This window comes from Diabrotica undecimpunctata, chromosome 7 (assembly GCF_040954645.1).
Source record: "Diabrotica undecimpunctata isolate CICGRU chromosome 7, icDiaUnde3, whole genome shotgun sequence".
In the NCBI taxonomy this organism is placed as follows: domain Eukaryota; kingdom Metazoa; phylum Arthropoda; class Insecta; order Coleoptera; family Chrysomelidae; genus Diabrotica; species Diabrotica undecimpunctata.
In genome coordinates, this window is record NC_092809.1 from 104,172,919 (window position 1) to 104,189,533 (window position 16,615).

Here is a 16,615-nt window from a genome sequence, read left to right on the forward strand (position 1 = left end):
TTCTTCTTCTAGACACCTCCATTACTTTTATTAATCTTAATAGATATATATCCTGTTCGTTTTTTGTTGTCATACCGTAAAAGTTACCAAAAATAATGTTCCTTTGATATTCGTTCACTTTTTCAAAACATTTAAGTAGACACCTAAAAAATGTGTTTTACAAACTCAAATATTATATTTTTATTGTCTTACTTGCACTGAGGTCCTATTTTTTTTGCTTTCATAGCCTTATTTTTGTAGCTAATATATATTTGCCCTTTAACTCCACAGTTTCTGATAACATTACACTGATATTAATCAGATTTCCTAATTCCCTTACGCCTTTTAATAGCAGGCCCTCCATTTTTAGAATTTTTAGTATTGGTGGTTTTTTATAGGTTATGGTAAACGTCCGGGACTAAGGTGGTTTCAAAAATATATAAATATTTAAAATTGATATAAATTCAACTATGCTTACGGTCTAAGGTGTACCAGTGTGGAGTTCCATAGCAGAGACATATTGGAGAAAATTAGAAGCCACGGAAACATCATGCTACCGGATCATCGACGGAACATCATGGGAGAACAAAATCACAAATGCAACCATTAGAGAAAGGCTCCAGTATACACCACTGAGGGAGGTGGCCGAGAAAAGGACCAGGTATTTCTTTCACCAGGTCACAAGAAGACTCCATAAGACCAGGGGCATCCTCGAGAATGACAGGATCCAGAGGATGCATAGATCTACCCATAGACTGATCGACCACCTGATCAGGGTCTAGCCGGATGGTTGCCGGAAAACAGCCAAGCAGGGAAGTAGGTACGGTACCTTAAATTAGTACCTACAGAAGCAGACGAGGATAAATCTACACAAAGAAGTCCAGAATGCCGAGAGGTCAAATAATCAAGAAGCTGTCGGTGCAAGAGCGGGGCGCCGAAGAAAGAAGGCAATAATGAATGAAATATTTAATGACATGTCAAATTTTTATTAGGCAATAAACGTTTTTATTTTTATTTATTATCTAAGGTGTATTCTTCAATTAATTGTGTGTGACCCACAGAAATATATGTTGGTGTTATAAACTCAATATCGCCAAAATGTGACCTAGGTTGTTTCTGAAATAAGCGATTCATTTTTTTTTTATTTTTATTTTTTTTAGCAATATTTTTTTAGATATAATTGTTTTACTGTAATATTTCTAGTTTTCTTAATAATGTAAATTATGTGCAATTGCAGGTAAGTAATTCATCAAGTTTTCTGCTTCATATGTATCCCCATCTCTTTTTATTCTTTGTGCAGATTCTTTATATTTCTTCTTTGCATTGGGCGGGTTATGTCCACTGAGGTATTGTATTATTTTTAGTTCAATACTGTTGCTTTTGTAACGCATCTGTAAACATCCAGATAGTTGAATGATGTGCAAAAAGCTCTTGTTCAAAAGCATGATGCCATCCCTCTACAGAGTTGTTCATTTTAGGGAAATTATTCATTTTAGGGACTCTACTGTAACAATTCCACATATTTATTGGAAATAATGGTTCTATTCTATTTCTTCGTTGTAGGCGTCCAATCTAGGTGTCTTCAAAATAATCGACTTATGGATGTGCTTCATTCGGTTGTATGTCTCTGTCAACATAACTGTTCAAATGCGGTTTCTACATCAGTTTCTGGTACATATGCAACTGCAACCAGCTGCAACCAAGTTTGCATTCAAATTGTATTGTTAGTAAGTTATACATAGCTATATAAGGCGTTGTTGTTTTATTTAGGTAAGAGTTTACACTACGCAGATTCTCTGCAGATAGCTCTGCCTGAAAGCTATCCAGTTTAGGGTAGTCATGATTTGAGTATGTCAACGTACTCTGATAATACGCCATATATTGCCCGAAAATTACGCGACTTATGTCGTCGTGGCAAACTACCGAGCAATTAATTTACTTAATGAAACATTACTGATTACTAGTACGGTTTTTAGAAAAGGAAGATCCACGATATACGCTATACATACGCTAAAACAAGTAATAGAGAAAACATACAAGTACGACGGATAAACACGTATACTTTTCCCAAACTTTAAACAGGCATTTGACAAACTAAACAGAAGAAAAATGATCCGAGACTTACAAGAGAGCAATATACATATTATACAAAAAAAAATATAAGAATGATAGAAATGACAATACGAGATTTCCAAGCAATAATAGACAACGAAAGAAAAAGAACAGAAATGGAGTAAGACAAGGAGATGCGCTCTCAACGGTACTATAATAGTACCGTTGAGAGCGCATCTCCTCGTCTTACTCCATTTCTGTTTGACAGCTTTTTATGGGCTTGTCCAGTGATAGAATAAATAAATCCCCATTTATTATATAATCCCCAAATAAGCCCATAAAAAGCTATCAAACGCAGGAACTTTCAAAACAAGAATGCAGTACAAATAATAATATATGCGGACGATATAACTATAGAAGCAATAGATAAAAAGGCATTAAAGAAAACCTTGCAAGAAATAGAAATCGAAGCCAAACCAAGAGGCCTGGAAATAAATGAAAATAAAACAAAATACATGAACGTAAAAAAAAAGAAGACACATATGACAGAACTGACAATATATGCAAACAGTTTCAAAGAGGTTGAAACATTCAAATATTTGGAAGTACTAGTAAACAGAAGAAATGAAACTGTAGATATAAAAGAAGAAATCAAGCGGGAAATATAGCATTTAATAAAAATAAAAAATGTTTAGAGATAAGAAGCTAAGCCGAAACACAAAAATGAAAATCTACAAAACGACCGTAACACCAATAGTAGTATATGCTGCAGAAACATTTACATTAACAGCAAGAGAAGAAGTTCAATTGGCAGTTTTGGAATATTATCAGAAAAATACTGAAACCAAAGAAGGAAAACGAAAAGGATGCAAGACAATAGAGCACCCCTTTGATAGCTATACCAATATTTTATCCCCACCTATGTATATATATAATATATATATATATATATATATATAATATATATATATATATAATATATATATATATATATAATATATATATATATAATATAAATATATATATAATATATATATATATATATATATATAATATATATATATATATATATATATATATATATATATATATATATATATATATATATATATATATATATATATATATATATATATATATATATATTATAATGATATATTTCAGTCTTCATTATTTAAAACTACCCTACCTAACATTGTTGTTTTGAAATAATCAATTTCCTTCAGGTCAGCCTATTATTGACTAAATGAATATTTAATATTCTCTCAATAAATTTCAGTCTTTTACTTTCCTTTATACGTATTGTAGTTCAGTGCCCGACGGGAATGTGTTGTTATTGTTATGAATTTTTTGTGGAATTTCATCAGAGAAAAAGTTAATGAAAGGTATTTATTAGGTTTACTTAGTAATAAAATTATTATAATTGTAACATAATATAGCATTTTAAAAACCCAGAGTTAATTTTTTAAGTATTTTTTGTACAACATAACTTTAGACGTGAATTTATTACTTATTCTTCTTCTTTTTTCTTGTATGTAGGATTTAAAGCCTGTTTCTTCTTCAATATTTATCTCCTAAATGGTTTAAATTATCGCACCATCTTTTTCTTGGTCTGCATATACTTCGTCCATTTGCTGACTAATCTCGTGCTATTCGTACTATCTTATCCTCTGCCATTCCACTAATGTGTTAGTTCCACTCCTGTTTCCGTTTTGTCACCCATCCATGTATGTCTTGTATATTTCATGCTTTTCTTAGGTTTTCGCTTCTCCCCCTATCCAAAAGACTTTGCCGTGATATTCGGATTATTTTTATCTCTGTTGTTTGTAGTAGTAGTCTTATTTTAGATGTGCCAGGTCTTGTCTCCGCCATGTATGTTACTATAGGTCTAATTGCTGCTTTCTAGATTTGTGTGTTGTTTTGTGTGTTGTCTTAGGTGTTTGTTCTTCCAGATTGTGTCATTAAAAGATTCTGCTGTTTAACTTGCTTTGAAGCTTTATTGCTTTACTACTTTTTCAACATCTCTGTATTTTGTTGTATCTATTCCTAGAAATCTAAAGCTTGCTTCCTGCTTTATTATTTTTTCATCAATATTCATTTTACATAATGAAATTTACAAATTTTACTTTATAGAAGTTTCTTACTAATTCAAAATAAAGTTAAACTTTCATTTACTCACATAATGTCATTAGTTTATTTATCTTGTAGGCAACTTGCAGGATAGTGTTCTGTGGCAGTGCTGTATGGTTTCTAATTTTTTATAAGAATTATTTGTAAGCTTGGTATATAAATTAATTAAAATAAATAAATACTACTACTACTAAGGATTTCCACAGTTTTCACTGTCTTCCTTCACTCAACCGTTTTCTCCAATTTTCCCTGTCATTCCAGTCTCCATCTCGCAGGGTTCTTTTCTCCATAGCCTCGTCGATTTCATCTCTGAATGACCTTCGGGGTCTTCCTCTCTTTCTTCTTCCAATCGGGCTCCATTCTGTGATTTTGTTTATCCAGCGTCCTCTGTCCGCTCTTCTGACGTGGCCGTACCAGGATAGTCTCTTCTCCTCTATATAGTCGATTATGTCTGATTGCACTCCCATTCTCCGCTTAATCTCTGCGTTTTCAATTCTGTCTCTTTTTGTAAGTCTACAGCTTCTCCTCAGGAACTCCATTTCTACTGCTCTTATTCTACCTCTATTTCTCTTGTTTATTGTCCAGTTTTCGGACCCATATGTCAGGATACTTCTTGTCAGGGTGTTATATATTCTCTTTCTCTTTATAAATAAATAAATAAGTAAAATTAAATAAATGTTTAAAAATAATATGTAATTTAAAATAAAGACCACTGGGGTATATCTCGCTTTAAATTTTTATACAACTTCGGTGTGATAGAGCTCTTACAATTGTCTGACCAGGCTGCTAGAATAATTTCATATTCGTGTATCATATTTTTGTAAGTAATATAAAATATCTTCTTTACCAATTTTTATTTAAAGATCATGGGTAATGAAAGAATTAAATACATATCAACAATAATGTTGTTTTTAACAATAATGTAATAAATGGCAAATTGTGTACCATTTTAAGGTATTTTACCAACATATTTAGTAGCTCGTCTCATGTAAGTTTAGTGAGTATTTAACCAAATTGCTTTTTTAACTTTATTATTATTTAAATTTAATTTTTTTAAATTTAAATGTTTTTTCAAAATTTATTCCTTACCTTTGTGTTCCCTAGAGTGGTAATACTTATACCAGGTAAATGCACTTACAATGAACTAGTTAGTCCAAAAAAGTTGTGTTGTGATGTAGCCCGAAAGGGTTTTTTAATTATATACCTTTTATAAAGGATTTTTAAATAAAACTTTTGTGATTTATGGTATACAGCCAACTACACGAATTTTATTTTCCTTGTGTATTATAAATTTTTACGTTATTATGTAATGACAATATTCCTTAATAGTGCTTTAGAATATTTTAACAGAATTATTGTACACAAAAGCAATTATCTAACGATTTTTCCAAAGCTTTGAGGAATATAGATTTTGAAAGCAGCTTAGGTATAACCTTATTGTAAAACTCAGTATATAGAACATATTTCATAGTATATTTTGTATCACATATTCGCCTGCCATGAGACGATTTTCATATTTAAAGTTTTTCATTTTCAGAAAACATGCCAGGTAAATATATTAGGTATGATAGGTCTGAAACTAATCAATGGAATCTTTTTCATTTTGTTATTTTAGCCAGGCACGCTGACTTTATTTTCCAGGTCGCGAGAGAATATTAAATTAAATTAGACATTATCTCATTTGTGTGTGTGTGCATGTATTTATGTGACAGAAAATATTACACTTTTATTATGCAAAATATATATTATATATTATAACAAAAATATGAATTATGGAATACTCAAAGAAAACGAAGGCAAACTTATCACACATGTCAAAGATAAATTTAAATTCTAGAAAGAATACATACCGGGATTATTAACCGATAATATACTATTAGAATAGAATTCTCTCCTTCTTGTTGTTCTTCTTTGTTTTATGTAGACGTGACTCTGTCTGTTTTTTAATATCCCTCCAGTAAGCTGTCTTTCCATTTGGCTTTTTTGGGGAAATTGACACGTTAAATTTACTGGCGGCTATATTGCAATTATAATCGTCTTCACTTTGCGTCGTCTGCATAGCAGATTATTTGAAGTTGTTTTCTCTCATTTGGTATCGTTTTTTAGTTCTTTCTTTTGTATTATTTTATCTATAATTAGGTTAAACAATAGAACACTCAGATAATCTTCCTGTTTGGGTTAAGCTGTTTTATTAGCGACTAGACTTCGTTCATTTTCAAGATAAGCCTGAGGTAAAGAGTTTCAGAAGCGTAATCGGTGGGTGTATCGTCTCGTCGCAGCTTGTCATTGGTTAGCACTTTTATCACCATTTATCACCAATTACAAGCTACGATGACACGAAACACCCACCGATCACGTATCTGAAACTGTTTACTTGGGGTTTATCTTGAAATTGAATGAAGTATAGTCGCTATTAAAAACAGCTTAACCCAAACAGGAAGATTCCTTGAGTCCTCTATTGTTTAACAGGTTGGATGCCTTTGACGCTTCTAAGTGTCACTGTGTATTTTGCTCGGGTACCTCTGTCGCTTATAAGCGTTTGGTACGTATTTATATATTTATTTACGTTTCTTAGTCGGAACCGCAGTTGTGTTGCAACTTTCTTAGTAGGTACTCAAGGAAGGATATTTATTACTCATAAATACAGGTGGTTCAAGTTTTTCAAATATTTTTATTGTTTTATTATCATGCAAAATGAATACGTTGAGGCTGGTCCTTCCAGACCTAAAAGGAGTCGTTATTATAAGTACACTGAAGCAGAATTGTTAGAAATGTTGGAAAATAGTGACGAGTTTAGTGATTTTGAATTAAAGGAGGAATTTGATTGCGGATGGACAGGAACGGACTCCAAGAGTGAGAATGAAATCGGAAAAGTAATATCTGATTCGCAACAACCTGCGGCTGAAGAAAATGTGGATTTACAACAACCTGCGGCTGAAGAAACTGTAGATGAATGTTCCGATAGTTGTTGGGAAGATGTACCAGGTGAGATGAAAGATTTTCCGTTTCTTAAAAATCAGTCATTCAATGCAGTTCTACCAGAAAACACTCCAATCTGTTTTTTTCGTAGTATATTTACTGATGATATTTTAGAATTTATAGTTGATGAAACAAATATTAACGCGGAAAATATTTTTTTATCTGTGCAGACACAAGAAAAATCTAGAATTTATTCACGGAAAAATATGACGAAGGAAAAATTATTAATATTTTTTGGAATATTTTTACATATGGGTGTTGTACGACAATCAAGGATGCGCGATTATTGGAAACGGGACCCTTTATTTAATAACGCTATAATTTCTTTCTTTCTTAGTAGGTACTCAAGGAAGGATATTTATTACTCATAAATACAGGTGGTTCAAGTTTTTCAAATATTTTTATTGTTTTATTATCATGCAAAATGAATACGTTGAGGCTGGTCCTTCCAGACCTAAAAGGAGTCGTTATTATAAGTACACTGAAGCAGAATTGTTAGAAATGTTGGAAAATAGTGACGAGTTTAGTGATTTTGTATTAAAGGAGGAATTTGATTGCGGATGGACAGGAACGGACTCGGAGAGTGAGAATGAAATCGAAAAAGTAATAACTGATTCGCAACAACCTGCGGCTGAAGAAAATGTGGATTTACAACAATCTGCGGCTGAAGAAACTGTAGATGAATGTTCCGACATCTGTTGGGAAGATGTACCAGGTGAGATGAAAGATTTTCCGTTTCTTAAAAATCAGTCATTCAATGCAGTTCTACCAGAAAACACTCCAATCTGTTTTTTTCGTAATATATTTACTGATGATAATTTAGAATTTATAGTTGATAAAACAAATATTAACGCGGAAAATATTTTTTTATCGGTGCAGACACAAGAAAAATCTAGAATTTGTTCATGGAAAAATATGACGAAGGAAAAGTTATTAATATTTTTTGGAATATTTTTACATACGGGTGTTGTACGACAACCAAGGATGCGCGATTATTGGAAACGGGACCCTTTATTTAATAACGCTAGAATTTCTTCTAGTATGAGTAAAAACAGGTTTTTGCTGATACTGCGAGCACTTCATTTCTCCAGAAATCCTCCACCAGGTGAATCTAGACCTGAAGATAGACTTTACAAAATAAGACCGATAATAAATTTCTTTAACGAAAAAATGGCAGAAATATTTTATCAAGGTTGTGAGTTATCTCTAGATGAATCTATGGTTCTTTTTCGAGGCAGGATTATGTTCAAGCAATACATTAAAAACAAAAAACACAAATATGGGATTAAGTTGTATTTATTAACAAACCCTAGAGGTATTGCTCAAAAATTTGCTGTATATACTGGTATGTTAGACGATACTGGCGGTAAAGGATATTCTGAAAAAGTTGTCCTACATTTAATGGATGGATTATTAAATATTGGCCATCATATTTATATGGACAACTATTACAACAGTTTTTCTTTAGCCAGGACTCTAATTAAGAATCAGACTCACTGTACCGGTACACTTCGGTCTAATAGAAAAATGACACCCAAAGCTGTTATTTCAACTAAGCTGAAAAAGGGAGAAACTTGCGCAATATGCTAAAGGAGTAATGATATAAAAGTGGAAGGATAAGAGGGATGTTTTATATATTTCAAATAAATATGTAAATACAATGGTTGAAGTAGAAAATAAAAGAAAACAAAAAGTTGCTAAGCCATTGCCTGTCGCCGAATACAGTAAACATGTCAGGTGTAGATCACCTTGATCAAATGCTTTCAGACTACCTTCACGAAAGAAAAACAATAAGATGGCCAAAGAAACTTTTTTCCATATTATGGACATGATGCTCAATAATGTTTTTCAATTATATAATATATATTCTGGACAAAAAATGTCATCATTTGATTTTAGAATGGCAACCATAAATGAACTTTTACCTCCTTATGAGAATTTAAATAAAAAAAGCATCAAATATCTAACAGAGGCTAATAATAAGGGAAGCAGTAGATAAGGAAGCGGGGTCCTGAATCACTTTGGTAACCTGTCCATCAGGGTCTCCGATGCGAAGGTATCGATGCCATGATTTGACCTTGGGGGTGTACAAGAAGTACAAGAAGTGATCGACAATGACCAGAGGGTTGTAAGAACTGGTCGCTTATCGCTTGATCTCTTCTTCTTCTCTCCCGAAGAAGTGATCGACAATGACCAGAGGGTCGTAAGAACTAGTCGCTTATCTCTAGATCTCTTCTTCTCAGCCGAAGAATTGTCACCTACGTTACCTGTATGTTTTTACACTTGTCTCTTCTTTGTCTTACCTGTCCTGAAGAAGTAAAAGAATCGGTCGACAATGACCAGAGGGGGTGTCTTTGAGTGGAACGGACCACCTTGTATGTCGAGTGCAAAACTCATCGCTTATCGCTTCATCTCCTCTTCTTTTCGTTAAATTTGTACAGGGTGATCGAAAAAATAAATTTTGTATTGAGACTTGGAAATATTTTAGGTGTTGTTGCGTCAAAAATTTTTTTTGTGTACGATGCTTAGATATATCTGTATAGCCTGCCTAGCCTAGCCTGCCTAGTCTTTACTTTTGAAACTTGTAGGAAAAGGAAAAATAACTATGTATCACATAAATGCTTTATTGTGTATATATATTTTAATGATATATGTGGGTAGATGTAAATAAAACAATATTGGATTGATACTATAAATTTTATTTGTTTTGAAACAAGTTATTTATTTTAAATAAATGTATCCAGCAAAATTTTGTCAGTAATCAAGATGTGTCTTGAGGTGTACATGCTAGACGAGTTTTATTCAAGGCTCTCAACTTTTAACAATTGGAAGGGGAATAAATCTGAAATAGAGTTAGCTGCTTGTGGATTTTACTTTCTCCAAGTGGAAGATATAGTAAAGTGTTTCAAGTGTGGCGTAGAGATTTACAAATGGGAATCAAATGACAATATAATCGAAGATCACAAAAAATTTAGTCCCGATTGTGCCTTTGTAGAAAGAGTTTATCCCATCTTTCAGAGAATCAACGACAACAACAAATAAATTGTGAGTGAGAACAATAAATATGCCTGTTCCTGTGAAACATAAATGTCCAAAGTGTGGGGGTGACACTGAAGAACGAAATGACCTGTGTATAAATTGTGAATTGGAAGAGGTGTACAAGGAAGAGAGTGGTGCTAAAAATATACCTAGTAGAATGTATGTAAAGAGACAGAGACCGCAACAATAAAAAATAATGTAATCGCATGATAAAAAATTAGAATAATAAAATAGCTGTAAATATAACATAAAGCTCATTTTTATTTTGCCCTTTGAATATGCCTGTACCTGTGACATATAAATGTACAAAGTGTGGTGGTGAAACTGAGATTCCAAATACACTTTGTGTAAATTGTTACTTAAAAAGTATATTTAGACAATTTGGTGGTGACAAAAATAACCCAAGTCATCTATTCATCCAAAAATAAGTATGCCTGTACCAGTAAAGTATAAATGTCCAAAGTGTGGTGGGGAGACTGAAATATCTAATAGGAATTGTATAAACTGTGACTACATAGAATATTTGAGATCCAGATCTGGTGCTAAAAATATACCAAGTAGTATGTTTGGTGAAATGTGAGGTCAGTTGTCTGAAGAAGAGAAAAAATATATAAAGACTTATATTTAGAATAACTATGTATTAATTTGTAAATCGTCTACGAGTACGCTACCAATATGTTAAACGCTGTCATTAATAAATTACCTTTCGAAATGCACATCCCTGGAGGTTATAGGTTTTGTGGACCCGGCACCAAATTACAGAAACGACTAGCACGAGGAGATAGGGGAATAAATGGATTAGACGAGGCGTGTCGTGAACATGATATTGCATATTCTCAAAATAAAGATCTATCCGAACGACATAAGGCTGATAAGATTCTAGGTGAAAAAGCTCTTGAACAGTTTCGATCGAAAAATACAGCATTTTCTGAAAAATTGGCAGCACTTGGTGTAGCTGGTGCAATGAAAGCAAAAGTGAAATTAGGTATGGGTCTAGGTTCTACTAAATATAAAGCTGTAACAAAAAGTTGTAATAAAGAATTGAACAAAGCTAAAAATAATTTAGAAAAACTAACTGAAAATATAGACCATTGTACTTTATTACTCCAAGGATTAACTATTTCCAAATCAAGTAAACGCAAACAAAATGTAAAAAAAAATAAACAAAAAATACAACAAAAGCTTTTAAATCATAAAAGAGCAAAACAATTAGAAAATAATATGGATGTGGACATTACAGATGATTTTGTTGATGATGATGATGACCTTCTTTCCAAAAGAAGAGAAAAACGAAAAATAATTGATGACAATGTAGTTGGTGTCAAAAAAGCAAAAATCAACTTAAATTACTTATTAAACAATACCCAAAAAAGAAAACGAGACATAAACAATGAAGATGAGGATGATGATGATCCAGTTAAGAAAAAAGTTAAGATATAATAAGTAAATTGTATTAAATTAAAAAATATAAAAAAAATATGTAGATACTATATATATATATATATATATATATATATATATATATATATATATATATATATATACGCACATATACCAATAACTAATTCAGTCTGATCTGTATCGTTGTTAATAAGCTGTGTGTTAACAGTTTAACAGAGAGAAAAAAGTAAAGATAACAGTGAAATGGGAGTTAAGAGTTGTGTTGTTGAATTCCATGGTAAGCAAAGAGACAATGCCAGGACAAGACTCTTCACGAGAGAATTTAGTAGGTATCGGCAAAGAGATGAGGGTGTTCAAGCACAACAACTAGGGAGGCTTAACCATTTAGAACCCCATAGAGATGCCGATTACCCATTGGGAAGGAGACCGCTACCATTTCCAATCGAAGGAATCAACCACGTTCGAAGACAGTAATTTTAAAAAATTTTTATGTAATTAATAATAATTAATATATGCTACATTTTCTATTGTCGTTTTTTTTTTAATAAAGACTTGTTGTTGTGTGTATTATGGGTAGTTGGTTGGAAACAGTCAAGATGGTTGGTAATAAGAAAAAGACAAGAAACAGCACTAAAACAAAGGTCACATCCTCCTCCTCATCTTCTAAAAGAAAAATTTCAAAGCAAAAGTCATTTAGTTTATTGAGAGTAATTCGAGACATTAGAAAGAAACTATTGGAAAGCAAACCAAGAACGTTAAGGGAAGCTATTCAACAAGCATTACGAATTGTGAAATCCTACAAAAACATTAAAAAACCACGTGGTCGAGTAATCCAAGTTCCAAAAACTGGGGGTATATTACCTCTAATACCGATATTTGCTGGGTTGAGCGCATTGGGCACTATTGCTGGGGGTACATCAGCTATCGTTAAAACTATTAACGAAGCAAAAGCAGCTAAAGAAGATTTACTCGAAAAACAAAATGGAAGCACTGGCAATTGGAAAAGGTTTATACTTGAAACCATATAAAAGTGGAATGGGTATTTTTTTATGAATAAGAAAATGGATCAAATAAAAATTCCAAAACATGCTTTGACAAATGTAGAGTTACAAAAATATGCAAAATTAATGAAAATCCCACATTTTAGAGGTGTAATGATGAGAAATGGGTTTCCGAAAAAAATTTGGCAACATGAGAGTGGAATTATTAATTTAGACAATAAAGACGGTCCTGGAACTCATTGGACAGCTTACAAGAAGAATAAATCCAAAGTCGTATATTTTGATAGTTTTGGTAATCTGAGACCACCGTTGGAAGCTATATCATACTTTAATTCAAATGGTTATTCTCAAATTGTTTATAATCATAAAATTTATCAAACTTATAACACTGTAAATTGTGGACAATTGTGTTTAGATTTTTTAAATAAATACCCTTTTTAAAAGAATATTCTTTTATTTACTCTATGATTATCGTTTGAACATGTCGTACACTTTTGTGTTATCTGGAAGAGAATCGGTGTTATCAACAAAAATTTACCCACCAATTATTTTAAACGAAAATGAACAGTATGTACTAGGTTTAATAGATTTCATGTCATACAATACAATTCCAAATGTAGACCAAACAAACAACAAGTTTTATATAGATGGTTACGATATAACGATTCCACATGGTTCTTATGAAGTCGAAGATCTTTCAAATTATTTAACTGAAAAAATAACTGAATTAGAATTAAAAGTAGATCAAACACCAGATAAAGATGATACAGAAATTAATAAAGGAAAGAGTCAAGAAAAAAATAATACAATTGGTAAAGGTGTGCCTAGAAAAAATCATAATATAGATCAACCTACAAGTTTGATATTGAGAATTAATAACAATACACTCAAATGTGAAATAAAAAGCAACAAAGTAATCCATTTTGAAAAACCAAATACCATTGCTCCCTTATTGGGATTTACACCAAAACGGCTCTCACCTTTAAAGACTCATGTAGCTGAGAATCCTGTGCATATCACAAAGGTTAATTCTATTTGTGTGGAATGTAATCTAATCACTAATTCATACGTCAATGAAAACCAAGGTCATATCATCCACATGTTTTATCCAAATGTCTTACCGGGTTACAAAATTGTGGAAATTCCAAAAAAGGTAATTTATTTACCTGTCACAAATAGATATATTGATGAAATTTTCATTAAAATAGTTGACCAGGACGGTAATCTTGTTAATTTCACACGAGAAGTTATTACGTTAAGACTACATTTAAAAAAAGTATAAATAATGGTTTTAATTTACAACTGTAGCAAATTTAATCCAGGTGTGGACAGTGTATATAATATTAAGAGTGTTGATAAAAACATTAGTGACAAGCAGACTCTCAAACCGTTGACAACAGAAAACAAAGTCTTTTTAACCTCACTAGGATTTAAAATAAAACACAACAACTACGACAGTGACAGGGAAAAAGAAAAGAAATACTTGGTGTAGAATAAAGTTTTTTATTAATACTAGAATACTAGGGATTTTCTTGAGGTGTACTTGTAAGAAGAGTGAATATGAGTTTTAACATTTTAAATATTGGAGATCGTGTATTGGTTGACAATTCAGTTGTGAGTCGAGAAATGCACAGTCATTTACCCTATGCCAATGCAACTTTTAATCATTGTGATGAAATAAGAATACCAATTCAGACTCAAGATATATACACCCTACCTTCTGAGAGTTATCTGTATATTGAAGGACGTTTAACGAATGATGGGAAAGAAAGCAATACTTTGCGCTTTATTAATAATGGTTTGATGCATTTATTTGATGAAATACGATATGAAATTGGAGGCTGTGTAATAGATAGAGTGAGAAATTTAGGTATAACAACGACAATGAAAAACTATGCTTCGTTCACACAAACTGAATCTAATCGATACAACTGTATAGGTTGGAGTATTAATGACACACCAACAGTTGCTGATAAAGCAGGAAATTTTAATGTTTGTATTCCACTCAAACTTGTACTTGGATTTTTTGAAGATTTTACAAAAATTCTTATTAACATACGCCAAGAACTCGTATTGATAAGAAGTTCAACTGATTTAAATGCAGTAATGTCTACAGTAGAAACTGAACTGAAACCAAAAGTGGAAATATTTAAATTAATATGGAAAATGCCTCATATTCAAGTGTCCGATTCAGAAAAGTTACGTTTATATAAATTTATTGAAAATGGGTCCAGTTTGGAGCTTGCATATAGAAGCTGGGAATATCATGAAATTCCTCTACTGCCTCAGACAATGAAATTTAACTGGAATGTAAAAACTACCAGTCTATTGGAGAGACCACGATTTGTTTTGTTTGCATTACAAACTGCCAAAAAGAATGCAATAAAAGAAGAGAACAGCTATTTTGATCACTGTAATCTTACAAACTTAAAGCTATTTCTAAATTCTGAAATGTACCCGTATGACAATTTGAACTTGAACTTTAGTAAAAGACATTATACCCTTGCATATGAAATGTATGCACAATTTCAACCGTCGTACTATTACAAATCCATAGGAGATCCATGCCTTACTATGTTACAATTCTGTGCTGTTGCTCCGATATTTGTTATTGATTGCAGCAGACAAAATGAATCAATTAAATCAGGAAGTGTCGATATGAGAATATAAATAGAAACTAATAAGAATATACCAGCTAACACAACTGCTTATTGTATAATTATACATGACCGTATTGTTAAATATAATCCTCTAACCAATGTAGTTCAAATGTTTTAACTGTAGTTCATCTAATGAAACAAATCTGTACTTTGGGTTTTTAAGTATAAATAAAAAGTTAAAAAAAAAGTTTACTCTTATTTAACACCCTGTACACAATAAATATTTTCATAACCTTGTTGACATAAGTGTCTAATTGGGGGCTAGACTAGTACCAAATCTGAAAGCTGTTCAAGACCTGTTCGAGACCTGTTCAAGACCTGTTCAAGACCTGTTCAAAGCTGTTCAAGACCTGTTCAAGACCTGTTCAAGACCTGTTCGAGACCTGTTCAAGACCTGTTCAAAGCTGATCAGGACCTGTTCAAGACCTGTTCAAGACCTGTTCAAAGCTGTTCAAGACCTGTTCAAGACCTGTTCAAAGCTGTTCAAGACCTGTTCAAGACCTGTTCAAAGCTGTTCAAGACCTGTTCAAGACCTGTTCAAGACCTGTTCAAAGCTGTTCAAGACCTGTTCAAGACCTGTTCAAGACCTGTTCAAGACCTGTTCAAAGCTGATCAAGACCTGTTCAAGACCTGTTCGAGACCTGTTCAAGACCTGTTCAAGACCTGTTCAAAGCTGATCAGGACCTTGGTCAAAAAAGTATTGTGGATGTAATCACGCAGTATAAATATGTATAAATTATTTTATAAGAAACAGGGACGCGCCAAGTAACGTCCAGTAAAATTACCAGGGTAGAACTATTATAATCAATCACTCCTTCACATTTCAACGTGGAAAACTATGAAATTTTTTCTACATCTACTTAGATTTTTTTAAGGAACAATCAGTACACAGTACACTTAAAAAATACTACATTAAACACTAAAATTCCACTAAAATCCCACGTTTCACCGGGAAAAGACCCAGATTTCGACGGAATCCACCACGAATACATACTCAAATGCATTCAGAATCCCACGGGAATTTAAACATTCAAAATTCATAGCAATACTAAAACCAGATAAACCAGCTGATCACCCAAAAAGCTATCGACCAATTTCTTACAATATAATTCTTATAGTATAAACTACTTAAAACAGTAATGTTTAAAAGAATCAGCCCAATGATCTGCAGCTTTAAACACAGTCTGACCAGAAGGAATGATTTATAGACTCTTACGTACTCTGCCTTGCAAATTCACCGCTAGACTAATAGAAAATATGCTCACCAACAAAGTATTTCAAGTAACTATGGGATACGAAATAAGCACCCCCAAAAAACTCAAAAATATATCGCAGACATTCCGACAACATCAACAAAGTTTGGCTATGCTGATG

At 32.4% G+C, this 16,615-nt stretch overlaps 1 protein-coding gene across 2 annotated transcripts in view; it reads left to right on the forward strand.

Moving 5' to 3' along the window:
* Slob (Slowpoke binding protein) overlaps positions 1-16,615 on the forward strand; it is a 244,998-nt gene that overhangs the window by 37,766 nt on the left and 190,617 nt on the right. The window contains exon 1 of one of the 2 annotated variants that reach the window (XM_072537941.1): positions 3,304-3,416. The exons of the other annotated variant lie outside the window; for it this stretch is intronic. Within the exon in view, the coding sequence (XP_072394042.1) occupies positions 3,373-3,416 (44 nt within the window). The 5' untranslated portion in view covers positions 3,304-3,372. Of the gene's footprint in view, positions 1-3,303; positions 3,417-16,615 lie in introns of those variants that run through there. 2 annotated transcript variants of the gene reach the window in all.